Below are 26,839 nucleotides of genomic sequence, written 5' to 3'. Positions count from 1 at the left end.
AGGCTGATGGGACCAGCCAATGGAACATGTCATTCCCACTCTGGGGCTCATATAATACTGGAATTTGGGCTCTAGGAATGCATTGAAACGAAAACATTGGTGACGTCTAATACACCTGGGCAGCTTGTAAGCGAGGGAAGCTCTTTTCCGCTCGGACTAGTCACGTGTTCCGACTATGCGAACCATCCCAGGTCATCACAACGCCACCGTCTCGATCTACCCCGCCACATTGGCTTCGCCACACAACAAGCAGATGTGGCTGCAATTGCCCCGAGTATCTGTCAACACGCTTCGTAGACCGGTCGAAGAATTCGTATGCCACAGCGTGAGCAGTGCAGAACTTCAAACGCCGCAATGATCATTCGAGACTGCCTGACCCTGCAACTCCACGTCGCTGGCTCCGCAAGCTTCATGAGTGGTCAGTCCAAGGCGGCACTGGCCATCGCCTTTGTTCGCTGGGCATTAGACATACCTCGGTCGTTGGCCTTGCAAAACTTCCGATATTCGAGGAAAAGATTTGCTGATGCGATGGTGATGGAGACCGCGCCGTAAGCGACGCCAACGATGGTAATCGCACTGACGCCGCTATCGGAGGTTGCGTGAGGGCAGCTCATGAGGAAAGTTAAAGACGCGGGTATATCCAGTAAATGGATATCAGAGGGAGCGATCTAGTACTTCGAATACAATGACAATGAATCTCAGACGGCGATTTCAAGCGTAACTTATATCGAAGTCATGTCAACGAGTGTGGCAGGCACGATTGATGATAGTGGTGCCTGTGAGTGCCTGTTCCTGAAAGTTCTGAAACTCTGCAGTTCCCGCGCTGTTGTGACCGATCGCTCGAATCTCAAGATGCGCCATCTTGGGCCTGCCTACGCACATGCGCTCACGCACCTTACGTTTGCCCTACACGATGTGGACGGAGTGGCACCGATGAAGCCTTGCCTAAGGAAAACCTGGCCACGATGGTTCATTGCCGAATAGTACCAAAAATCGTTACGCCATTGCTTCCTGTGGCCGGAGGTTGTTGTATTGCCCTAAATGCAAATGTGGCCAGGAACACATCAGTGCGGACAGCGGGGAGGAGCATCCGATCCCGCGTGGATTTGGCCGCGATCAGGTTCGGTAGAGCGAGAGCGCGAGCCGGCCCCAGGGGTTTCGTACTAAGCCAAGGCTCCGCTTTTCTCTTTCGCACGCCGACGTACTGCGATAATGTTCCTTCGCACGCCAACGTACTGCGATAATGTTCTTTCTTCGTGCCCAAAAGTCCTAAACCTCCTTGAGAAGCCGGTGACACCTGCTGGCAGCGATCCCAGCCGCGATTCCAGCCATGCATGTCTGGAGGCCAGAGCCCCACATGCGCACACTAGGTATCGTCATCGGGCAGTCGGATTGGTTAGCTGAGGAGATGGATACGCAAGTTGATGGATAGCACAGTCACCAAAGTACCCTCAATTCGGGCATTTCTTGGACTTTCAGAAAGGTTCGTCTACCTAGCAATAATGCTGCATCAGTCCGAGCAAGCTTCATGTTCCCTGTTGTCAACTTTCGTACACGCACAGACATCTGGAAGTTGCGAATAAGCGAAAAGGCATCAATTTGTTGAGGATGCAGACAATGCGACCCAGCACAGACCTTACAACCTTGGAAGTCTTGACAGCGGAGAGTCGCCGTCTGTCTTTCACAGATGCAGTGATACAGCTAGCATTGGAAACAGATTTAAATTACCACTTGAACAGCCCGAATAGACACCTGGTGGGTTTATTTGAGGGCCAGCAAGAAGTCCGTGATTCCCGTAGCCCCGTCGAGCTACTCCAGCGTAGCGTGGCAGGGGTGCATCGGCTGTTGCATCACAAACGCCTACGCGTCCATCATAACGCACATCATAACGGTCCTGTGCGAACAGAAGATTCCGATTCGCTCGCCTTCAGATCAGGGCCGTGCCATATGATCCCATCGCGATAATCGGGCGGTCTGCATGCTGTCAACTTCGACCTTCCCAACTATGAGGCTTCCCTTCTGTGAATCCCTGAAGCAAGTTTCTTCGGTTATGCGCGAACATCGAAAGCAGAAAGGTCTTTGATAAAACATCATCTTGCCTGAAGGGCTCTGGAAGTTATGGGTAACCTCTCTGTTGCCCTTGGCCTAGCCAGGAGGCATCTCGACAATCCTGCCACCGACCCACAGCTCAGAGATATGCAGGCGCGAACCAATTAGATCCCCATACCTGGAAATCATAGCGAATCAATTAGGTCTCCATACCTGAATACCATGGCGAACCAATTAGATCTTCATAGCCTGAAAATCATCGGGCGCTTACGCCATCGCGCCGTGAAGCCAGCATCCGTTCCCTGGGCTGCGGACTGCCCTGCCCTAGCTGCTAGCGCACCTGCATGATATCATTCGGGTGGGAAAACCCACGGCCTCTAATACAGCAACCACGCGATGCCCCTGTCAACTGGAAAAGTTCGTACACGACACCTGCGGCCTGCATGCACTAGCTTCGTGCGTGCCAGGCACTGGATGTTTCATCGTCTCAACATGGGCGTCGCGTAAGGCTTGTCTTTCCGTCTTCTATCGATATGGCAGCGCCATTGTACGTTAAGGCCAAGGACCGCCTCCGTAGGGCGCCTGTCTACATCTCGAGATGAATCTTCCCTGAAGCGGCATCTCGACGTAGTGGAAAGACCAGGATACATAGGTACTCCTCGTCGTACGCGAAAGACGCAAGTGCACGTCTGCCATCTACGAAGAAGCTCCCGAGGTTTTAGTGTACCTAGGCACTGTACCTAGACTAGCATTAGTTCCGCACAGTATACACAAGCCACGAGCCGCTTCCTATGATCTAGAGCTTGCGGATAGCCCAAGAAGGCCGTTTAGGAGGCCGTTTTGGGCGAAAGTAGCACGGATTAGCCGAGTGCATGCAGCTAGTGCATGTGAAACCAGCCGTCCGGACTATTTGAGAGCCTGCCGAAGTGCCATCAAGGCTTCAATTTCCCATAGAACAAACAGTTCTTCCATACTCCTGAACATTGTAGTTTCTGGGCCAATCAAGGAAATGAAGTATCGTTTTGCGGGGTTCTCACTAAGGTATGTGGCTTGCCCGATTTCCATGCCGGTCTGTCTACGAGCCTTTTACTGCGAGTATATATCTACGGTGTCTCCTCGAATGTGTTCCTTTCCAGTGCCGCAGCAATCTTGCGCATAGCATCTTCGATCAGTTCTCAGTCTTTTCACTATCCGCTTGGTCTTATCTATTGATCATACTCGCGCACTCTACTCGGAATACACACCCCTTCTTCCCTACACTTATCCCTGCAGAGCTTGCCACTTTTGCACTCCCTCCGAATACGACCCATACACATCTTGCAGCATGCCGTCTCGACAGACTACACGCGGGCGGCAGCCGACCATCTTCGTCGTCGACAACTGCGCATTCGCCCAAGATTGTCGATGCTCCCGAACGGGCTTCCAGAAGAAGGGTTGGATGAAGAACCATCTCATGAAGGATCATCCAAATGCTTTGGGGCTCGCAGTGATCGCGGGCTACTGTCACTGCTGCAACCAATGGATTCTCCAAGGGGAGCTTCCTATCGACCACTTCATGACTACCCACGTGCGCGCACGCGTACCGTTCTCGACGTCACCTGCTGTCAATTTGCGGCCTCTGTCAGCAACTCCGAGTCCTTCGATGCGCGAAGCAACCAAACCCAATCCGTCATACCCAGGACAGATCGCCGACAATCAGGGTATCGACCTACCGGACTCGACGATGGTCACGCAGCAAAGGCCTGCCGAAATCGCCAACCAAGGTCGAATCGGGAACGATGGTGCATCTAGGTCGTGGATGGGGCATCCTTCAACCTTGACAATCCCACACTCGAACGCCTCGGAGACCTTCCCGTATGGACCTCCAGCCGATCCACCCGAACACTCCTATCCGACAGCACAACTGTCCTTGCCCCCAGCGCTGGCGGGTCGCAACACCGAAAATGAATTCCAGGGGGACGCCCGTTATCCCCGCCAAGGCGACCATCTTAGTCCTCAAGGACCAAGCTGGCAGGGATGGTAGGGATGACAGTACGGCCTTGCTGTCTCCCTCGGAAGCGTTGAGTCCACACGACAAGAGATGTTACCCAGCGACTCAAGACCATGGGGACGCAACACAGTTCTTCATCGTTCAAGTCACATCGAGCTGTGTATGGGCGGCCCTGTGGGGTGGTGATGTACGTTGGTGGAACAATGATGTCGCTTCTCTTGCTCTACATTTTCTCTCCTTGTACTTTTTTACACTTTCTAATAGGCTTCTCTCCGATCCTAGGCCAAATCCCCTTTCGAGTGTTTTCCTTGGTCCGTACAAGTCCATAGTGACACCAAAAATACTAGAAAATGGAGCGATAAAACCCACTCATCGTGTCTTGCTCGTTCATCGTGACTGACCTCACCCCCTCTCCACAGCCCCACCTACTCTTACTGCGCCTTCTTCGCCTTAGCCTGCCCACCCCTAAAGCCCATGCCATAGACATACACCAGACTGCCGCCTAGGTACGCCGCAAACATTGTCGCCGGTAGCGCAACGACGCTGCTGATCAGAATGTTGGTATCGCTCGGCATCATGCCGGGGTTGCTTCTACGCGTCCACCAGTTGAACGCCGCACCCAGCACCGTCACATCGTTGATGACGGCATGCAGCGCGCCGACCTGTGCCTTCTTCGACTTCAAGCCGTCACGTTTGACTAGCGGTATGAACTCGTACATGCCGGTCGCGACCGCCGGGGCGGAAAAGAGGAGCGTAAGGAGCGTGGTGTAGTAGGAGAGGAGGGGGAAGATGGACGGGTTGATGGCGATGTCTAGGGTTTTGACTGGGAGTGTGTTAGATGTGAGATCAGATGGAAGGACCTTGGGACCTTTGGGGGAGGACTTACAGGTTGAGGCTACGGCGCCGGCAGTTGGCGCATACTTGGAGAGGAAGTAGACGGCATCCAGAGCACCTGTGAGGAAGGTGGTGGTGATGGGGAAGTGCACTGTGGCTGGGTGTGTTGGGTGGCTCATCGTGATGTTTGGCAATGGTCAATGGTAATCGCTGATGATGTTACTGGGCAAAGGTGGTATTTCACGTAGCAGGAAGATGGACAGTGTGCGCCGCAACTGCAGCGGAGAGCCGGACGCCTCGTGCCCCGTGCAAACGCGCAAACATCTTCGGCTTACGCTGTGTCGTCATGGATTCCGGACACAGAGAGGCGTGCCGCGAGGGGGTGGAACGCACACGCGACTGGCTCGCGTGGGGCGGGCGGATCTCGGGAGGCCCGTCAGCTCCTTCCCCCGGGCTGTGATTGGTCAGCTATGGCAGTTTGGGTATTCTCTGTCTTTCGCAGTTTGGGTACTCCGACTCGGACTCCCGACCAACAACACGCGATTTCAATCTGGACGCTGCATTTGCTTACCGTAGGAAGTCACCGCTCAATTTGTGCGCTCTCAAACAATGCTGTTCGGTGCTCCGTCTTGGTGAGAACGGTGCGGAAGGGTCGGAAGCGGAGTACAAGCGTTCCTTCACCGCGTTCCTCACATTTATCTGGACAGGTTGCATCTCCACTCGTCATCTCGTTCCGTCTCATTTCTGTCAGAAAACTCGAGTATCAAGAGCTGTATTCCCCTCAATTGCATTATTAGATCTCGTTTGGCTTCCATGCCGTTGAAGCAAGACCAGCATGACGCTTGTTCTGCGACGCGACTGACCATCAGCAAGTGAGTGCACACAGTGTAGTACGAGAAGATGCATTCTCTCCAAGTTCCTAAACCCCTAAACATATCTGGGTCACAGTACCAACAAGACCAAACAACAAGCTCACAAGGCTACAACATTTGTTGCTGCTGCCTACCGCGCGACGGAAATCAGTTGCATATGTGCACATGTGTCCTTTACTACCTGCCCATCATAAATGCGCCGCCTGCCATGACTTTGCTATTGGAATCTATCCAACACCAACTCCAGAGTTGACACGACATAATGACAATGGAAGCTCCATCCCGACAGCTACAGTCGCGCCTTCTGAGCCTTCCCCGGGAACTCCGCGATGAGATCTACACCTATTACCTACAAGAGGCTGGAGGCTACGTTCACTCCCCGAGCACCAACAAGCTTCGGTGTTACGATGGTCAGATCGTCGATTTCAGCTTGACGTGGACCTGCAAGATGGTCGCTGGCGAGATGCGAGATCTGCCGCTCAGGGTGAATGAAGTGGTATTTAGACCCTTTCAAGAGATCGTGATGCCGCAGGAGGGGTTTGACATCTGGACCACGTGGCCGCAGGCCGGAAAGTACGACTTCTTGTTAGGGCGGCTTCATCTTCTGCAGGAAGAGATGTTCGCGTTGGCGGCGACTACACAACGTAAGTCAAGTCGTCTTTCCCTGAAACTGTACAAAAACCAAATGATACTCATCACCTTGTCCTAGCTTCCGAACAAGTGATGAGAGAGATATCCGAGCGCAATCCCGACAGCTGCATCAGCGACATCCTCGAACGCATCATGAAACATGAGAACAAAGACTTTGTGCCACTCGCGGCCGTGATGGGTGACCCGCAATCACTGATGTATCATGATCGCGAGATCTTGCAAGCCAGTCTCCTACGACTTACCTCCCACGCCAACTTTACGGAACGGCTAAGATCATGGAGTTGGTTCATCGACATTCTCGGCTTCTTAACCTCACGACCACGGTATACACGCGGTAGCGAACTTATCCCGAGAGAAAGGAGATGGACTGTCTTCTACCGGGTTGATAAGTATCCGTCCACCGAGAGCGTCAATGACGGACGCTCTGCTGACCAACTGAGCTATATGGAGCTTGAGGACATGCGATTGATAGTCTCTAATACCCAATGGCGACCTTGGATCGTTCCCACCGAACAAGAAATGACAAAGTTGCGCGATCTGTTCGAATCGCGATGCCCAACTCACTGGTCCAGCTTCCAAGACCGTTTACCCGGCTTGAGATACTACCAGTCTGCCACATCACAAGCTATCCGTTTTCTGGATGGACTCCCAGCCCAATATCGAAAGCAGGTACGCAACATCAAGATACTGGAAGAGGAAAAGTGTGTAGCCTTACCACAATGCCATTTGCGAGGACTGTTAGATATTTCTGATGAGGTACCCGCACTGTCTGTGAATAGACATGTCGATCTCTGGCAATGCGTGTAAGTAGTGTATGTCACATTGTTCACCAGAATGTCCGCTGATAACCGGTAAGTTTCCCAAATGACTACAACAACCTCGCGCAGATGAGCGAATCTCCCTATATGAAGCGATGGTGGACGAATTGCGACGTATCAGATGCCGTGCTTCGCACAGTCACTTGGATCAACGAAGCGACTAGCTTATCTTTGGGTGGAAACGCCCGCCCACCCTTCAGAACCCATTTCGTCGGACCCTTCGACACCGTCCAGCTCGTCTGGAACAAAGTAAAGGACGTCGCAGCATTATACACTGCAGCTATGGCTTGTACGCACGCTCAACGTTCACCATTTCCGACACGAGATGATCTTGCACTGGCTTTCGCAAACTATGGTGATGCTGCTTACAGCGACCCGGAACTACTGCCAGCATCAGTGCGACATATCCTCTCGGGCAACTCTCTCGTGCAGTTTCCGTGCAGCATAGGTACCCTGGATGAGTTCGACGAAGAATGCCAGTACGTCTCCACGTTGCTACAAGATAGACACAAAGAGGATTGGGAAGCGTACCGGAACAGCATACTGGAAGGAATCATTGAGGAAGAAGGAGTGGACTTCAAGACCGTACAGTCTCGGTACGCAGACCATCGACCCCGCGCCATGTGAACGTCATCTTGTACCGGTTTGGTTTCGTACAGTTCGTAGAAGAGTCATTACAGTAGCTTAAATCTCACACATGATCAATGAATGAGAGAAATAAGTTGCAAAGTAGTGTCGCGCATTGCCGATAATAGAAGGCCATGTACAAATGTTTAAGTCACACACCCTCTGATGTGATCTCAGTACGAAAAGTACCTCGCATCAGGCACCGGTGCGCGATCCAACTTGAAGTAACCAGGCTGCAGCTTCTGAAACACCTCCTTCGGATCATACTTGCTCGCGATAGTCTTCATCTTGCTCTTGCTGTCCGAGCCATAACTCGCAATGACGTCCTGGAACATCGATGCATAGTTCATATAAACCCAGTCATTCTGCACGCCCTGCTTTACCGCATCACTCTTGATCGCCTTCATGATGTCTGACATGACCTGGTATACTGTATCGTCATCTGCGGCGTTATTCCAAGAGCAAGCTAGTTGAATGATGTGGATAGGGCTGCCCTTGGCGTCGAACCCCATCGCGCTGCCGCCGTTGCGGGTACTACCTTTCAGAGAACCGTCGGTGATGTGCTGCCAGATGAGCACGGGATATGCGCCTTCGACAGCGGAAAGAGCGCCGATCGAGTCGTAGAAGATGTCCACGGAGCGCTCGGCAATCTCGTAGGAGGCTTTGACGGAGATAACGTAGTAGACCTCACGCAGCCCATACTTGTTGGTAGCTTCGTTGTCGATCACGTAAGAGGCATGGCCTCGCGTTTTCGTGCTATCAGCCACGGCGGTGATGTTGTAGAAAGGTGCGAGGATCGCCGACTCGTTACCAGCTGGTGCGCCGTACCAGAGTTCGGTTGAAGCAAGCTTTGCGCCCTTGTCCAACCAGGCAACCCAGCTACCTGCCTTGGGGTCTTGGGCCGAGTTGAACGTGAGGTCCACCCACGCCTTGATTACATCCGGGAATGCACTCTCCGGGAAAGTGCGGGTCCCTCCCCAGATCTGATCATTGTCGAGGGGTTTTGTCGTCAGGTTGAAGCTGGTTACGATGCCGAAGTTGTTGCCGCCCCCGCGAAGAGCCCAGTAGAGGTCTGGGAAGGTCGTTGGGCTTGCCGTTACCATGATGCCGCTTGCTGTGACAACCTAACTAATGTTAGAAGAGCGCGATGTCGTGGCATTGCGCTGCGAACTCACATCAAAGCTGGCGACGTTGTCGCAAGCCAGACCATACTCATTCGTGAGGAACGATATGCCGCCACCGAGGGTGAGTCCGCCGACACCGATATCACCAATCCTTCCAGATACGACTGTGACACCAGTGGTCGACAAAGCGGTAAGCACATTACCCCATGTATTCCCTGGTTGAACTGCGACAGTGTTCTTGTCATCTGAAAGCTCGATGCCCTTCATGTTCTCGAAGGATACAGTGATACCTCCTTCGATAGTAGCCGCGCCGGCGAACGCACTGTGACCACCTGACTTGACGGCAAACGGGCATTTTGATAGCCGGGACAGAAGTACCACTACCGAAACAGCGGCAGAACTCGAGGGCTTGAAGATACAGTATGGCCTGACCTCGGCTGAAATTCCGGACCAGAAGCTGGATGTGAACGCGGAGTAGCCAGCCTCATCCTGGAACTCGACAGATTTGTTTCCGTAGACGACCTCCAGCGAAGAACACTGTTTTTAATTCAGCCTTAGCTTTGAGTTACTTGCTTGAAGATACTCACGGCGATGTTGCAGGCCAGGTTGGATGACCGACCTACAAGGCCGGCTAGCTCTGGCAATGCGGAGACATTGACGCCTTGATCAAGAAGAGCATCGGTGACGCTGAAGTCGGCAGGCTCGAAAACCTGAGATACCACGGACGAGAGCAATGCCGCAAACAAAAGCGGCAGCCGCATAGTGACGGGTTTGGGGATCAGAGGAGACTACAGATTTCTCAACCAAGAAAGCGCGAAGGCCAATTTATAAGTGCACAGCGGCTTGGGATTATCCTTCTCAGTTGCTACGGCCCATGTCAAGAGCGTTGAGCCGCGCAAACGAACCTGAGCTGCTGCATGCCCAAAAGCCAGCGCAGGGATCGGGTCGGTTGTAGCCTAGCCCTCTGCACGCGTGCCGTACCGCATGCCTAGTGGTGAGATTCTTCCCGTCGAGCCGCGGAGAACAGATTGGGTCTGGTTGTTTGCCATGAATCTGCGAGATGATATCTAGGTAGGTGGAAGGTATGCCAGGTGGCTCCTCTGTATCGGACGCGTACGACCAGCGGCGAGCATGTCAAGCAGAAGCTCTTCCGTCGTTCGTCGAGGAGTATCGAGTATGCTCTAGCGTACGCAGATACAGCTACGCCGCAACACTGCAGTTGATTGAGATTACATCGATCCTTCGGCAGGGTCGGGTGCAGGCGGCATCAACGGCTTCCCCGCCACTAAGCTCATTTCGTACATAGCGCCGCAAAGTTCGCGCCCGTCCTTCTTTCTACCCGTGGGCCGGCCACTCCATCCCGCACCTTGATGTAGTGCTACTCGAGTACTGCGCATCCATATAGATGGCGATGTCTTCGCTGCAGTCAAGAATCAGTTAAAAGCGCTTCGGAAACGATTCCCGTTTGGATATAGTTCACATGCGATGGCGCACTACTCAGGTAATGAAGATGGTAGCGATGGAACAGTGTATGAGAATTATATACAAGGAAATAGGGTGCGTCAACACTAGGAGAACAGAATGGTAAAGCTTTGCAAAAGCAAGACCATACTTGCGAAGCTGGAGAAATATGCACTATCACGGAGAGTGCATCTACTTGTAAAGGAAAGTGACCATGGAATGTGCGGGCACGCTGTTTCCAGTCATCGCATCAAGCCCGTGGCTTTCGTTGGTGATGAACGCAGACGCTTTACCCGAGACACCAGTGATGCTGACGGTCGCTGCAGACGCGCCAGTGTTCAAGACCTGCACAGCGACTGAGCCATCAGTGTTCTTGAAAGCAGATGTCTTGAGCGTGCTGGTCCTGCCACCAGCGCTGACGCGAACGGCGCCAGGCTTGACGAAGCGGCTCCACTGTGCCATAGCCCAGAAGCGCTTGGAAGGCGCAACGACGCCACCGTGAATGTCAATGAGGACGGAGTTGGTAGGGTTGGTTCCGGCGTCCTCGGCACCCTCCCAGTAGAGGTATGCCGAGAAGTTTGCGTCGACGAGAGCAGTGTAGATCTTGGAGGCCCAGGTCTGACCTTCGCCGGCACCGCCGTTGGTGTAGTAGCTGGCTGTCCACTTGCCACTGAGATCCGCAGTCTCAGTCATCCACATGTGCTTGGAAGTAGCGAAGGGGGCTGTGGGGTCGGAGCTGTAACCGTGGGTGGTGACGACGTCGTACAGGGAATCGACTGCAGCGAGTCCTGGAAGCATGGCCTTCTGAGCGTTATAGCCGGTGGCATCGCAGCAGGTGAGCTTTACCTTCAGACCAGAGGCCTTGACGGTGGGAGCGAGGACTTTGATGAAATCGGCGGCCTGCTGTCCGGTCGATCGCATGGAGGAGTATGCGGTGCTATGATCCGTCAGTAACAGATCATCTACACGAAGACATGTAAAGGACCTACGTATAGTCGGGCTCGTTCAAGAAGCCGAGATGCGTCACGTCAATGCCCTCCTGCTTGTAGTATTTGACGTATTGTGTGAGGTAGTTGGCGTAAGCTTGGGTCCAGTTGCCGCAGGACGTGCCATCGACACCGCAAAGGCTTCCTCCCTGAAGCAAGTCAGCTATTGCTTCCAGTCCCCGTTTGGGTGGTCGTACTTACGTTCGAGTCTTTACCGTTGGTCTTCATGAACCCAGGAGCAGACCAAGCATCGGCATAAATGGTCTTGAGGCCGCGGGCTTGCGCTTGCTTCGTCAACCAAACCTGGTTGTTGTCGGAGCCATCCCACTGGTACTTTGGTGTTCCAGTGGGCGATCCGGGGCTGTTGGGCTCAATAGAGAAGCCGCTGGAAGGGCCAGAGCCAATGCCGTTGCGCAGGATGTTGAAGCCTGCGCCGGTAGTAGGATCGAAGAGAAGGTCAAGAGTTTGCTTCTGGGCAGCAGCTGCCAGAGACTTGATGTTTCCAGCGCGACCGTAGAACTCGGAGATACCGAAACCGTCAATCGTTTGGAAGGTCTTACTGGAGTCCACGGCAATGGTTACTGCCTGACGGGGGTCGAGACTTGGAGCAGAGAAAGCAACATTGGAAGAAGCGAGGAAAAAGGCCAGCTTGGACAGCATCTTGTCGTTTTCGCCTTGGCGAGAATGGATACGACGGGTAAAGCGTGGGATGTGAAATGAAGTCAATCAAGAAAGCTAGACGAACAGACCAGTGCTTAAAGAATGGAAGCCAAGGATTGATAGTGACGCCTTACAAGCGACGGGCAGGAGATGTATATACTACCTCTCGCAGTCGTCCATGAACCTCGCATTCGCAACATGCTTGCATTCGTATAATGCATCGCAAGAGAACAATCTAGAGTAGGTCCGAGATGGCACGGCCTGCCAAATGATGTCTTATATTCGGCCTCCATTGCGACACGAGGTTTTCCCGTCGAGGCGTCGCAGTTGCAGGTACTCAGGGCGCATGGGTGGGAGACGCCTAGGTAAATGTGAAGAAATGACAGGTGTTGCTAGTCGCGCTGTCTAAACGTTCTAGGGCATGGTGGCGTAGCGCTTGTGTTGTAGATAGACAAGGCTTGATGATCCTTTGCGAAGCTTAGCAAGGCTTGGCCTTCTTAGCCGGTGGTGTAAAGTGAATGTACGGAACGTGCGGGGAGAACTACGTGTCCCCTGTGCCAGCACCGCATGAATCCACCAATATGATGCGCCGTTCTATATGAGTTATCCCGCTCATTATTTCTTTTTCGGAAAATGTGTTTCGTTTCAGAGGTCTGGCATGAACGAAGAGCCTTGAGTGGAATTTCGCCGTCTGTCACGTGGTCCGATCGGAAACGATTGCTTCCGAGATCCCGAAGGCTGCACGATCTTGCGCACAGCATCGCCATCATCCACACTTCTGACAGCAACAACGCTATCGCTCCCGCCCTCACCATCGCTACTGGATTCACTATTCAAAGTCGCGCGCATCCTTTGCCCGTCACAGAACATCACCTCTTGTCATTTGTGGGGTGGCATTGCCGCTCCTGCAAGGTCACGACGCCTGGGGTCGCGATCTTCGCGCTGCACTAATGGAGACGCGTCGTGAATGATTCATTGATTCGTAGCTACCGTGAGCATTTTAGGAGACCCGAAAGAAACGCGACATACTCATCACACACCTTCGGAAACGACGGTTGTAAGTAGACGGTGTCGACAGAAGAGAAGCGCGCATCGCATCCGGGCAACTGAACCAGGCATCACTCCACCTGATTCCCTCTCGCCTGGGCGTCTGGGCTAAACTATTGAGATCATTGAACTACAATCGTCGCCGTCGTCGTCATCATCCGCCATGTGACCTCTGAGGCTGTTGTAGACTTCCACGGGCATGCCCTCAGCCCACCAGATTTCAAGGCCGCCGTACCTTTCAAAGCACTCTTCGCTATAGAGCTGCAACGTCCATTTTTCCAGCTGGCTCACTCTGTACCAGTCTTTCAGATCCCTCGTTCGGGAAAGACGTTGTACCTCCCGCTTGGTCCTTTGACTTTCTTCAATGCGAACAGTGTCCTCGCCAAGTAGATCATGATAGAGGCTGAGAAGATCAGGCACTGTCACTGGACCGAGCTTCCAGAAGTAACTGGTGAGCAGTGGGTATGAAGTACGTTCGCGATGTTCCGTCATCTCAGCTTCCGTCATGAACGGAAGGGCGTCGAGACATACGCTGGATGTGGTTTCAGAACCAAGCGCTGAGATCATCCTTGATAGGTCATTGTTGAAGATTGTCTCGAGCCTTTGCTGACGCTGGCCTGACGCCAGAGTGTATCGGTCTGCGGCTTTTTCGTAGTAGGCAGCCTCTTCGCTGAGATATCCTTCAATCCTTCCGGAACCAGATTCACTAATCTTGGCGGCGGATGCTAAAGCGACAAACGGAGTCTTTACACCGAGGCCACCATAAGATTGCGGGAGGTAGATGATGGGCTCAAGATCAAAAGACATACGCTCCAGACCACATTTCAGATGGGGGTTGAGCATCTTCACAACGTATGTGGTCAAGTCACTACCACCAAGTACGATAGAGTGGATACGTCTGTAAGCGGACTTGACGGCATCGCGATGTGCTGCGTCAAACACATTGGCAAGAGGCCCGAAGAGCTGTGCTGCGTAGGTACCGACACTGTCATTCCATTCGCGAATCCACTCCAGTACGGTTGAGCATGCTTTGAGCCTAGCTTTTACGTGGGTTGCGTATAGGGCGACTTTGATCTCATCCACGCTTAATTCCTCACTCTTATCGAAAGTCAGGGATTCCTGCGAGCCCATGGTCAAAAGTCCGATGGAGAGCCCGCCAATGGACGAGGTATTGCGCAGCTTCATCCCCATGATATCAGAGAAACGGGCAGCTTCTTGCTCGGCACTCTTGACCTGGTCCGCAATACCGACAAAGTAGCAGCGGTCATACAAACGGTACATGTACGACTTCGTCGCTTTGTGCGTGGCAAGATCGAGGAACAACAGCACAGCTTCGCTGAACAACATCTCCAGGCCATGAGCAACCGCTACTCCACTAGCAGGCGTTAGGAGTTTATCCACCTCACTGGCTGAACCTCGGATGCCCAGCTTGGGCTCCAGAGCACGAGTAAAGAACTCGAGGAAGACTTCCGGGACACCAAGAAACCTCAATGCGGTGATGATGGTTTGATGGGGAATTGTAGAGGCAACTGAGTCGAACTCCAAAGTTGTAGCGCACACCTTGCCATCGAACGCCTTTCGAAGTTTGCATTCCACAGCGAGAGTCTTGATCAATCTTGCTTGTACGTCTTCGGACGAAACAATCTTGGGTACTTCGCCGTCTTTGTGAGGGAGACGCGACATGAAGAAATGCTGTTTGTAGTTGTCACTTCGAAGACTTTCTACATCCATCGGCACAGCTGGCGGTGGCTGTGGAGGTGCCGGGTGCATTATGGGATACATCTTCTCATCACTCCTCTTCTTCTTTCGACTACCCTTTCTGCTGTTGTACAGAGGTAGACCAGGGGGAGGAGGAGGTATTGATTGGAACACGTAAGGTAAGGGTGGCGGTGGTGGCGACAGATAATCCCCACATGCAAGACGAGGTGTGTCGAAGAAGAAAGCACGTTTGTCGAGCTCCGCTTCTGCCAACAGAGCACAGCGAAACAGACCCGACTCGTGAACGAATTCTTTCAGACACTCGTTCAACTTCACGGCCCACCCAATCGCACAGCAATGCAGGAACAACATGTCGATAATGTCTACCTCGACGTGAACGTAATGCTGGCCGCTCTTCGTTTTGCGCACTTCGACTGGCAAGCCCGCCTCCGCGTTTCTGTAATTCCAGTCACGATAGCTCATCATGTTCAAGGTCGCGACAAGCTCTCGTAATGCATCGGGTGACTGCAGATACCCTGCGAGGGTAGCTCTTCGCTCGGGGCTGATCCGTTCCGACTTCATCAAGTCCGACATTATCCACGTCAAGCACTCCTCATCTACCTCAATCTCTCCGCTGCTCAGATCGTCTCCGTATGCTTGCATCCCGTCTCGGATCGATTGTAGGTGTTCGTCTTCGGACGTGAACAAGCTCGAAAGATAGGTCTCGATCGATTGGTTGTCCACGTTTGTAGCCTGGGAACAGGCTTTCTCGAACTTTTCGAGAACTTCTTCGCTTTCGTTATCGACTACTTCGAAATCGTCATCGTCGTCTGGTGCTACAGTCTCGAGCTTAGTAGCCGCCGTTTCGATTTTAGCCGCGTTTGTAGCTTCCTTGATGAGCTGTGCGTGTAGACATGACACCTCCATGCGGTTGCGAAACCTGCTCAGTTTATTGCGGAGGCTCTTCTCTAGCCTCAACAGCTTCTTCTCGGATATCGCACCGTCATCCTTGGCTTGTTCGATGCATCGTTTAATAGTCTCTGTCAACCAATCGCCGTCCTCTTCGTCAAGCTTTGGCTCCAGATTCTTCACTCCGTTCAGCAGCCTATCAAGACGTACGATAACACTTGGCTGATCAGACTCCACGGCTTCAGAGAGGTAGCGCCGCTCGAAAGACTTCTTGGTGCGTTCGAGCTCTTCGAGGCGATGCTCGACCGCCTGTTGGACGATAGGCGTCAAGGTGGTCGACGACATTGTGTGCTCTTGAGATGCCAGGTTTGAGCGAGTTGCTGGCAGCCACAGCTAGATATGAATGCTAGGAGCTGTCATCAGCCTGCCCCTTCTGCGCAACCGAATCCTGAGCAACCACGTAGGCAGCTGCATGTTGGGAGAGCCACCAGGCATCATTTGTTTCACGGGCAAATGCGATAGAAGTCTCGGGATACACAAGATTACTGTGCATGGTGTGGCAGGTCAAAGATGACGTTCATCCAGTCGTGACTGCCGTCGCGTCCGCAATCGGGTTAGCTTCAAAAACCCCCCCGCACTCTTCACCGGTCACGATCATTGCGCAATGTTCCAAGGTTCTGTCCTCGCTAGAGCTGTAATGCCAACGAAGAGCACTGCCGACGCTCAATGTCTCGATCCTATAGGTGCTCCTGAGTTGACGAGAGCCATCATACTCCATTCTGTCGCAATATCACACTGCGCAAGCTAGCGAGTACATCATTGCATTCGCGCGTCCATCAGCGGCCGATATGCCACAAAGCCTAGCAAATTCGCCATGACCTCCGACGCCGCCTCCTTACCCACGCTATGCGATGTTTGCGAAGACACCTTTAGCCGGATGCTGAATTCCTCAGAGAAAAGATTTGTCCATCAGTTTTCGCATGCGAACCTTGCCCGCTCTGCAGCCGATGACTGTTTGATATGCTCTGTCATTATCGGAAGCATCGACGAGTCGAACCATCAGCTCGGAGAGCATCCTCCTTGCCCACTGACCTCCTGGATCTTGCACAGCGGAGCGGACAGAAAGAAATCCATGCAGGTCGAACTATCGCTGGACCATCGTGACGATGACTGCGAGAATTGTTACGATTCGGATGATGTACATTTGGTCGGGTTTTATGATTTCACACCGGTTACTATCCGCGCTCGCTTGGGCGATAGGCAAGAACCGCAGTTCCCGACAGTCTTTTCAGCCTACACAGACTCCGCGGAGACGACATCGCATATCCTCAACTGGATCGAAATATGCGAGAACACCCACGATATTTGCAAAGAAGGGCGCGAAAACATGTGGATGCCATCGCGATTGCTGGAGATCAGTGGAGTTCGCGACGACCTACAGTTACGTTTACGAGATCGCTCCGAGCTACAAAGCGGTCGCTACTGTACCCTCAGTCATTGCTGGGGTGCCCCCGATGTGCAGAGTCTGAAGCTGACCACCGGTTCCCTCAGCTCTTTCCGCAACGGGATTGCCGCGTCTAATCTGAAACATACTTTCAAGCAAATGGCCGACCTTACGTGGCAACTAGGTGTGCGTCTAATGTGGATCGATTGTATGTGCATTGTCCAGGACAATACCCAAGACTGGAGAAACGAATCTGCCATGATGGGAAAGGTCTACGCCAATAGCTGGCTCAATGTTTCTGCAGCTTCAAGCCGTACAGGATTGTACGCCGAGCGATACGCTTCATGTGACGTCGCCCACTTTCGTACACGGCATGATCAAAGCGGAGAAGCGATTACATGGACAGTGACCAATTCAGAGGAATGGTGTGGCGGTGTCGAATTGGCACCTGTCAACAAAAGAGCCTGGGTATTGCAAGAACGGATCTTATCACCTCGCATCGTGCATATGTCCTCGGATCAGGTATTATGGGAGTGCAGACATCTCCAGGCCTCGGAACACCTGCCTTACGGTGGACATACGTATGAAAAGCAATCCGCCAGCCGCGGTACAATAAAGCGCATATGCTATGGAAGTCGAGACAAAGACAATGACGATGCCTGCGTAGATTGGCAGCATCTTGTGGAGATGTACTCTTATTGCGGTCTCACATTCGAGACGGATAGACTGATCGCATTGTCGGGCATAGCATCTATGGTTCACAAGAGAACACAGTGCGAATATCTGGCGGGTATCTGGAGGAAAACCCTGCCTATAAGTCTCCTGTGGCGTAAGTGGTGGCCTACGGCCACTGAAACAGCCGCGAAGACAATGATAGACGTAGATGGCTCACTAAAATACGTCGCCCCATCTTGGAGCTGGGCATCAGCAATAACAAGTATTAATTGGACACGGTCCAAAGGGAACTCCTGGATGTGTGCCACCGTACGGAGATGTGAGATATCATTAGCAAATCCAGCAGACAAGTTCGGCGCAGTATCGGCCGGGATGATAGAATTGCGAGCACCACTGGGAACCTTGAATTGGATCGGGAGACATCGCAATATTTTTGACGGAACGCACGTTATCGTTGTCATGGACATAGAACTATCGATACTTACGGATTCTGGCAAACCTGAAGTTGTCGCGCAATGGTCATCAATACCTGAAGGAAAAGAGTTTCTTTTCATCGATCGAGAAGAACACCTAGACCTCCGCACGGCATACTTCACAGTGGTACGCGCTCAATCGGAAGCCCCCCAACACCGATTGGAGAGTGATACCTGGGTTCCTGGCTACAACGTTGAAGGACTTCTACTCAAACGCCTCCCGTGCACGCGGTATGTTCGAATAGGAGTTGCATTTTTGGAATTTGATACGGAGCAAGACTTTATCAGCAAGATGCCAAAACATGATATAACAATCATTTGAAGAGGAGAGATCTAGCGCTGTAGATGATGTGTGTGAGCTGCACACATACCGAGGCTACTGCTTGAGGAGCTCGAGACGCGTCCGACGTACATCGCAATTGTTGCAGATAGCAGATAACGAACATGCAATTCATTTCGCAATGACGAAAGTCTATCATCTGAGCCATCGGGAAGAAAGTTCAAGAACGATTCCTCATGTCATACCGTATCATGAACGCCATATCATAACCAACCCTCAACACCAAAAAACACCACCTTCCCCTCACCCCCCATCAACGCCGCCCATAAGCACCCCCCTCCTCCCTCCTCTCCGTCCTCTTAACCGCCTTAAACCCCAAACTCCCCGCCTTCCTCCTCCTCCCCTCCTCCAGCACCTCTTCCCTATCCCCATCCTCCCCATCCAACACCTTCCTCCTCCCATACAACTCCATATCCTTAGCATCATCATCATGCCTGCGATCATACTCGCTCTCCCTACTAAACAACGCCATCATATCCTTCATGGTCAGATTCTTGATCGCTTTACCACCTTCGATGGCGGCGTTGGCGAGTTTACGCTTGGCTTCCTGCAGCTCGAGGATGCGTTCTTCGACGGAGTTGTGGATGGAGAGGCGGTAGACGGTTACGTCGACGGTTTGGTTGAGGCGGTGGACGCGGTCTATGGCTTGTTCTTCCACGAACTGTTGGATTTGTAAGTTAGCAATTGACTTTTGAGGGTATTGCGAAAGAAACGGGATAGGGGGTAGGGGATAGAAAGAGACGGGGGATGGGGGAAGATGAGGAGGAGAGGAGGAGAGAAGGAGGGGAGATGAGGAGAACGCAGGGTTTAAAGGAGGCCTTGATGAAGACTTCCACCACCACCCCTCCTCCTCCCCGCCGCCTCCCCTCCGCCTCCCCCACCCACCCAGGTGTGGGGCTACGTACAGGATTCCAAAACGGCTCCATAATAACCACCCGACTAGCAGCCGTGAGATTAAGCCCCAGACTCCCGCACTTCAAACTACACAGCAAAACTCTTGTCCTCTTATCTTCACGCAGCTTCTGCAGACTGGCTTCGCGGAGGTCGTTGCGCATGCTGCCGTCGTAGCGGGTGAAGTTGTAGCCTGCGCGCTTGAGGAAGGGCTCGATGAGGTCGAGCATGGATGTGAATTGGGAGAAGACGATCACTTTGTGTTCGCCTGTTTCTTTTTCGAGGATGGCGAGGAGTTGGCGGATTTTGGTGGAGGGGACGAGGGAGGAGGCGTTGTAGGAAGACTCTGAGGAAGGGGAGTCTGGGTCTGAGTCGGAGTCTTCGGAGTCGGTTGCAGAGTCGTCTGAGCCACCATCACTGCCGCTGCCGCTCTCGCTGTCGGCCTCTTCGTCGTCTTCCGAGTCGAGGCTGATGACGTTTTGTGGCTTCTTAGCGAGCTTCTTACGAGCAACAGGCGCACCGTCCTCGCTGTCGGTATCGTGAACGACGAACGAGTCGAGGTTGCTCTTGCTCTCGTCCTCAGTCTCAGATGCGTCAGAGTCTACGGTAGCAAGAGTATCGCCACCGCCTTCTGCATTTTCATCGTCGGTACCGCCAGCCTTACCCAGGTCTTCAGCCTGCTGTTGATCTTCAGGGACGAGCCACTCGCCCTCCTCTTCTTCGTCATCGCTGTCGACAACGACGCGACGGTTGCGAGAATGTTTGGCAGCGGTTGATTGTGGCGCCTCTTCTTCGTCATCGGAGTCCAAGACTGGTTTCGGCTGCCGATGCTTCTTGATCTTGCCGTCCTTGTGCTTGTGTTTACGGTGTTTCTTCGACTTGTGCCTATGTATAGTTAGCATAATCCATGAATGTAACTTCGCTAGATGCCGACTTACTTCTTCTTGACAGACCCGTTCAGATCTTCCTCGCACTCTGTACAACGTACTCCGCCAGCAGCTGTATTATCACTGTTAAGTGTATTCTGACAGATATCACACCGCTTAGTCGCAACGCTGAGGCCGCCCAAGAGGTCCGCAAGGTCATCGGCGTCGTCCTTGGCTGCTTTGCGGGGAGTTTGAAGACCAGCTGCAGCGTTTGACTTCGAGCCGGTTGTCAAAGCATCCTTATCATCCTTGACGTTGCTCTTCGTCAGGTTGGGATGGTTGCAAGCCTGGCGCAGACGAAGTAGCAACACCAACGCCCCAATGTAATCCTGCTTCTCACCGCCCATCATCTCATCAAGACGAGCTTGTGTGCGGTCTCGTAACCGGTCGTAGAAGATGCGCTCCTTGTTCGTGAACTCTCCTATAATGGTCTCGACGTTTCGCGCAACGATGTGGAAGGCCGGGCGCTCCTCGCCCTCCTTGGCTTTGCCGCCAAAGTTCAACGCACCCTCCTTCCGTAGCACATCCTTTGTACGCCGCTTCATGAAAGCGCGCAAGAAGACTTGGAGGCGTTTCATGGCAAGATTGCCGCGACCGTTCTTCATTGGCTGCGCGATGGACTCCTTCCAAGAAGAGAGCTCACAGTACGGTTGGATGCGGAGGAACTTAATCAGACTCTGTAGCTCGTCGATGTTATTCTGCATCGGTGTACCAGTAAGGCACCATCGGTAGTGTGAACGAAGCTCGTAGCAAGCCTTTGCCATCTTCGTTGTGCGGTTTTTAATGGTATGTGCCTCGTCCAGCATGATGCGATACCAAGAGACGGCGAAGCAGCCCTTCTTCAGACCATCAGGGCCATCACCACACTTCGCGAAGTCGGTAGCCAAGCTGTTGAAGGTAGTGATGACGACGTCGTACTGTTTCAGCTTCTCAGCGGACTCTGTACGATTGGGGCCGTGGTGTACGAGGACTTTGAGGGCGTGCGACTTGGCGACCTTGCTCTTGATCTCAGCCTCCCACTGCTTGATCAGAGCCAGAGGAGCGATGACAAGAGTGCCTTTGCCGGTGGAGTCGGAGATCTTGTTCTTCTTGTTCTCAGGCTCAACACCCTTCTCCGGTCGAGGGTTGGAAAGAATGAGGGCGAGGGATTGCACGGTCTTTCCCAGACCCATATCATCTGCCAATATACCGCCCTTGGGCAGCTTGGCCTTCTTGTTGTGATTTCCTGTCTCCTTCTCGATCATCCACGCGACACCGTCGACTTGATGAGGCAGCAGCTTCACCTTAAGACCCTCGACCGTTCCATCGTCTTCTTCCTCTTCCTCTTCTGGTTCAGCCTCTGCCTTGGCCTCTTCGTCCTTGACGGCGAGCGCTTGTAGTCGGTCCGCCAGGGAATTGCCAGCGTCATCCTCTTGCTGCTTCTTCTTCTTACGAAGTCGCGTCCTGGGGATCTTCTCGTCTTCCTCGAAAGCACCCTCAAGCAGCGCTTTGATGTTCTCGCTTGCCGCACCAGAGTCGACATACGCGTACGGGTCGGGCTCGCCGAACCGTCCACCCTCGGCTCGAATAGCCGCGTCTGGGTCGAAGTTGTCTTCATCGTCCAATATGATTGTCTGACGCGCCTGTTGTAGCGGGTTGTGCATGCCCTTGTTCAACGGTTGAAAGCCATCAGCGTGGCCCATGGACGAGTAAATCGGTCGCGGGGGAGGATGGCTGGTCTTTGGTGGTGGGTTGTATGGCCGTGGAATGGGTACTGAGGCGCCTTGAGACGGGCGGGGCTGAAACTGCGAGGCATCGATTTCAAAGATGTCGGAACCGGTAGATGAGGTAGACGCTGTGCTATAGCGCGAACCTGACTGTGCGGAGGGCACTTTGAAAGGTCGGTTGAGTGTATCCCTGCTACCGCTCGAGGCTGAGCTCTGGGACGGTCTAGAAGGCGCCGAGTATTGAGACGGTAGCTTGGTCGTCTGGCTGTGTTCGGGCCGCATCTGGCCTGGCTTGGGTTTGTTGAAGAGGTGTGCAAACTGCTCGCTCCGGTCCTTCTTCAGCGGGTTCCTCAGCGGGCTCGTCTCGCCAAACTGTGGAGCCAGGTTTCGTAGGTCTTGCAGAGGCTTTGGCGGCGCCGCTGTTCCATCGCGTGGCGGTTGAGCCATGGGAGGCTCTCGCTCACGCACCATCTTGAGGCGGGACTGAAGGACTTCCTTCTGTGTGGGATGGCTCGCCGGGCTCTCGATGTCGTCAAAGAGATTGCTCGAGTCACCGAGCAAAGAGGTCGACTGTTCGTGAGGGTAGTCGCTATCGTCCGACGTGTAGGCGTGGGCGGTGGCCGCTGGGGTTTTGAGAGCAGGCTTCTGGGCGGAGGAAAGGGTGTCGATCGGTCGGAACGGCGCACGGTGTCTCCGCTGACTACTATGCATGGACTAGTGTCGTCTGGTCGCTCTGATAGTCTTATCGTGAGGTGTCTCACTTGTCGCGATGGAAGTGCCCCTCGTGTTGTTGCCAAATTAGGCGGCCGGCACAGTTGATGTTGCTAGGGCAAAGGGTAAAAGCGGGGCGTCTGACACGTGGGCCACGCGTAAACAACAACGCGCTATCACAGGATCTACCGCACGTGGAACTCAGGGTCTCCATCTATCTTCATCGAACACAGACCGTGCGTCTCGACGGCACGGTCTCACGACACTCGCCATTGGCATGGTTCAGTCGCAACAATGTACCACTACAAGTAAAACACTCCAGGTCCTAGTCTCAGAGATGCGTCGAAGAATGGCCATAGCAGTGGCACGGTTGGAAAGAAGTCATCCATGTAACTGGTAGTGCGCATGAAGGCTAAATTACAATAACAACAAGAATAAAGGAACTAACAGAGTTCCGATGTGCGGCCCTCACATCTTCACCCAAACGTCTTCCTGTTTCTGCCGCCTCTTCGCTTCGCGCGCAGCCAGTATGATCAATCCTCCTGCAACCAACACACTCCCCGAGAAGGCTTGCGCACCGGTATACGAGCCTCCACTCGACGTGATGATAGCACCACAGACAGGCGAGCCTATCAACGCGCCAACCCCAATAGCCGCGAACACAATGCCAAACGAAGCACCCATTTTCGACGTATCTGAGATGATGATCGGAACAATGGCCAGGGAGAGTGACTGAACTCCACCCACAGAAAGACTGTAGAAAGTTGTCCACACGTAGAGCCCGGGAGTCGAGTGTACCGGGACCCAGGTATACATGCAGAGTGCAGAGCAGAAGATGAATGTGATGTAGACATTCATCGTGCCGCAGTATCGGGCGATCAGACTGGGTAACAGTCGACCCGCAAACCCGATGCCGTTCAGAACGAGTGTGAGGTTAAGGGATTCGGTGTACGACATCCCCCGCTTCTCTCGCGCGTACGAGCTGAGGAAGAAGAACGGAAAGAATACTCCTAGGAAAGCCTGCAGATCTGTTAGCAAAAGCGTCTCTGTCATACGGACTTAGTAGGCCAAACACAACTTACCAAAAAAGACCCCACAAGCAGCAAAACAAACGCCGTCTCCCTAAACACACTCACATCCAAAAGCGGCCCCTTCTTCCTCGCCACCCTCCTCATCCTCCCACACCCCAACGCCACCGCAAAAGTCCCCAACTGAATAAACCCAATCGCCCTCAACGTCCACCCAAACCCCACACTCGGGAGCAACGTCCTCACCATACTCGGATAAACCAACCCGCCCGTCACACTCCCACACGCCGCAATCCCCGTAACAAGCGGCAACCTCCTCTTAAAATAACTCGTCACAAGCGTCGACATGGGGGTAAGCAAACACCCGTTCCCCAGGCCCGTACACACGCCTTGTGCGAGCAGGACTTGCCAGTATGTCTCGGACAGGGATGTCATGAATGTGCCTAGCACGACGAGAAAGGCGCCTGTGCAGGTGACGGAGCGGTAAAATCCGGCGTCTGTAAGGCGCCCGCTTATGATGCCGGTGAAGAAGAGGAGGAAGACGGCTAGGGAGCCGATCCACGCGATTGTGGAACGGGTTTGGTGGAGCGTGGTTACGTAGTAGGTTTGGAAGACGCCGAAGGAGATTATCATGCCCCTGTGAAGGTGGTGGTTGTCAGCGAGGGTGGAGTGGGTGTGTGTAGGGAGGGGAGAGGGGGACGCACCATGTGTTCATGATTGCGAGGAAGAATGCGAGGACTGCTAGCCATGCTATTAAACCGCCTTCTGGTGGCTCTTGAGCGACAACTCCGTCGCCAGGTTGTTCCTCGATGCTTGTGCTTAAGGATGGTAGGGTGGCTGATTCGGTGTCTTCGTGTTTCGGTTCGCCATGATTTGGTGTTTCCGGAGAGAGTTTACCCTCATGGTCGTTCATGGTCTTTCTTCCAAACATCATGTTCTTACTTTGGTCAAGATTGCCAAGTAGAAAGTGTCGATCTTGGGATGCTCTAGCGGGTGCGTGATACCAACTATCAGGATACTCGAAACTATATATACTTTCCCATCACGGACATGCACGTACGAGATGAGAGATTTGTTCACTCATCGGCGAGCTCTAAGGATTGATAATCAGCATTAAAGGATGGTTCTGCCCGAAGATGAGCAAACTCCTGGTCTAGATGATCGTGGCGCTAGGCTGAATATGGTGTCAAAAGCCGACCCACTGCGTTTTTCATATACACAGCAGACGGTGTTTTGGTCGCTGGAAGAAATTGTGAGAGAGTGCAGAGATTTCTCGTTGGGTTGCGTTGCTGCTGCTGAGATGACGCGGGGTTTGGGTGGAAGAAATGTGATGATTGCTGTGATGCGCTGAAGGGGGAGACATGCGCGTGTTTCTTGGATCGTCTACCATTTGGCTTTCGATTTGGACAGGATACAGGTTTTTGAGATCAAAAGTCATTTTGGACACTTAAGAAATAGCGCAGATATATTCATCATCACTACAACATTCTACAACTCTCAAAACATGTAAGGCCCAACTACTACTACTACTACATCTCTAAACACACTATCGTAGCCTTCTTCCGCCTACAGCTCAAATAATCTCCACAGCCTCACCAGGCTTCAACCACCTCACCCTCTCCAAAACCCCCTCCTCCTCAAACTCCCTTGCAAGCCCGTCACCACCCTGCTTAAAATGATCCCACGACTCATAATGCATAGGCACCAACACATCAGCTTTTAGATCCTTAAGCAGATGAGCCGCTTGTCGACCATCCATAGTAATCTGCAAAGCATCGCCTGGCTGCCCCGGTTTACCTTCGTCGGTGAACTCATAGAAGGTCGCTTTACCGCAGTTCATGATAGCGACAGTGATGTGGTACTTTTCCGCAATCTTCGCGAGCTCTTCAATGTAGACTGTGTCGCCGGAGAAGTAGATTGCGTTTGGACGGCCGTCTGCTGCGACGCCGAAGTTTTCGGTGTGTAGAACGAAGCCGACGCATTCGTGTCCGGGCCAGTGCTTGCAGGGCGTAGCAGTGATGTGGAAAGTAGTCCCTGCGATCCGCACGTCTCTTTCTTGCCAGTCGCTGAAGCCGAGGACACTCGGACGCGGTGCGAGATTCTTCGCGCCATCGTTGGTGGTTACGACGTGGCGGCCGTCGACGAGTCGACGTCCTAAGTCATCGAGGTTGTCGGGGTGGTTCTCATGGCTTAGGAGGATGGCGTCGATGTGGGGTAGTTGGTCCAGTTTCAAAGCTGGGTCTTCATGGACTTTGAGGATGGCTGCGGATCCGTTGAACTCGGTGCCAGCGGGAGAGAAGAAGGGGTCGGTGAGGAAGGTGATGCCGTCGATGTCGAGGATGGCGGTGGCGGTGCCGATGTGGGTGATGGTGACTTTGTTCTTGAAGGTGGAGGCCGGCATGATTGTGATAGGGATATTGAACGTCCTTTGAACAGTAGAGTGATGATAGATCAGTACCTGGGTATCAATCTTCCATGCAGTGGAACGCAGTGGTTGGCTTTATACCAAGTCGCACCTTCAAAGAGAGCCATCGTGACATACGGCCTAGGGCAATTCGCACATCGGCGAACGGTGCGATGATTACTTGATCAGCAAAGTTAATAAGCATCAGAGAATTTTTCCATGATTTGATGAGTTCTGGTAGAGTGTAAAAACATAACGGACGATACCCGGGGTATTAGCGTTGTACCCGCAAGCGCTAAGCCGAACGAAGCAGCGAACTCCGACCCACATATCCTCCTCTCATTGGATAAACACAACACCTACATCATTGCTGGGCGCTGTCTCAGCTGCCACCCTCCGCGTTGCGTCAACGCATCCCTAGCTATTTCCATCCTATACCAGATTTCATGGTAGTGCCCCACCCTAGGCTATTCAATTCGGGAGTAAAACCCCGAAGCCAATCGATACCTTCCGGT

At 53.1% G+C, this 26,839-nt stretch overlaps 7 protein-coding genes across 7 annotated transcripts; 1 reads left to right on the top strand and 6 right to left on the bottom strand.

The window, feature by feature from the left end:
• Nucleotides 1–4,470: 4,470 nt before the first annotated feature.
• On the bottom strand, nucleotides 4,471–5,052 carry J4E92_010505 (uncharacterized protein; the record flags this gene model as incomplete). The annotated part of the gene is made up of 2 exons (XM_051501842.1): nucleotides 4,471–4,862; nucleotides 4,926–5,052. The coding sequence occupies 2 exons, from the start codon at nucleotides 5,050–5,052 to the stop codon at nucleotides 4,471–4,473; spliced, it is 519 nt and encodes a 172-aa protein (XP_051347944.1).
• A 2,141-nt stretch (nucleotides 5,053–7,193) lies between these two features.
• J4E92_010504 (uncharacterized protein) lies at nucleotides 7,194–7,841 on the top strand (the record flags this gene model as incomplete). The annotated part of the gene is made up of 2 exons (XM_051501841.1): nucleotides 7,194–7,199; nucleotides 7,284–7,841. The coding sequence occupies 2 exons, from the start codon at nucleotides 7,194–7,196 to the stop codon at nucleotides 7,839–7,841; spliced, it is 564 nt and encodes a 187-aa protein (XP_051347943.1).
• Nucleotides 7,842–8,014: 173 nt separating this feature from the next.
• Nucleotides 8,015–9,726, bottom strand: J4E92_010503 (uncharacterized protein; the record flags this gene model as incomplete). Its single annotated transcript, XM_051501840.1, has 3 exons — nucleotides 8,015–8,965; nucleotides 9,017–9,502; nucleotides 9,553–9,726. The coding sequence occupies 3 exons, from the start codon at nucleotides 9,724–9,726 to the stop codon at nucleotides 8,015–8,017; spliced, it is 1,611 nt and encodes a 536-aa protein (XP_051347942.1).
• Nucleotides 9,727–10,618: 892 nt separating this feature from the next.
• J4E92_010502 (uncharacterized protein) lies at nucleotides 10,619–16,071 on the bottom strand (the record flags this gene model as incomplete). Its single annotated transcript, XM_051501839.1, has 4 exons — nucleotides 10,619–11,363; nucleotides 11,416–11,561; nucleotides 11,614–12,086; nucleotides 13,254–16,071. 4 exons carry the CDS (start codon nucleotides 16,069–16,071, stop codon nucleotides 10,619–10,621), a joined length of 4,182 nt encoding a protein of 1,393 aa, XP_051347941.1.
• A 2,840-nt stretch (nucleotides 16,072–18,911) lies between these two features.
• J4E92_010501 (uncharacterized protein) lies at nucleotides 18,912–22,892 on the bottom strand (the record flags this gene model as incomplete). The annotated part of the gene is made up of 3 exons (XM_051501838.1): nucleotides 18,912–19,319; nucleotides 19,564–20,434; nucleotides 20,488–22,892. 3 exons carry the CDS (start codon nucleotides 22,890–22,892, stop codon nucleotides 18,912–18,914), a joined length of 3,684 nt encoding a protein of 1,227 aa, XP_051347940.1.
• A 468-nt stretch (nucleotides 22,893–23,360) lies between these two features.
• J4E92_010500 (uncharacterized protein) lies at nucleotides 23,361–24,854 on the bottom strand (the record flags this gene model as incomplete). The annotated part of the gene is made up of 3 exons (XM_051501837.1): nucleotides 23,361–23,912; nucleotides 23,975–24,557; nucleotides 24,625–24,854. The coding sequence occupies 3 exons, from the start codon at nucleotides 24,852–24,854 to the stop codon at nucleotides 23,361–23,363; spliced, it is 1,365 nt and encodes a 454-aa protein (XP_051347939.1).
• Nucleotides 24,855–25,493: 639 nt separating this feature from the next.
• Nucleotides 25,494–26,346, bottom strand: J4E92_010499 (uncharacterized protein; the record flags this gene model as incomplete). The annotated part of the gene is made up of 1 exon (XM_051501836.1): nucleotides 25,494–26,346. A coding segment is annotated over one exon (853 nt), but the record flags the coding sequence as incomplete, so codon positions are not given.
• Nucleotides 26,347–26,839: the final 493 nt, after the last annotated feature.

This window comes from Alternaria infectoria (assembly GCF_024043175.1).
Source record: "Alternaria infectoria strain BMP 0036 chromosome Unknown scaffold_37, whole genome shotgun sequence".
Lineage (NCBI taxonomy): Eukaryota > Fungi > Ascomycota > Dothideomycetes > Pleosporales > Pleosporaceae > Alternaria > Alternaria infectoria.
Note: the sequence above shows the minus strand (reverse complement) of the source record. Positions and strands in the feature narration are given on the sequence as shown.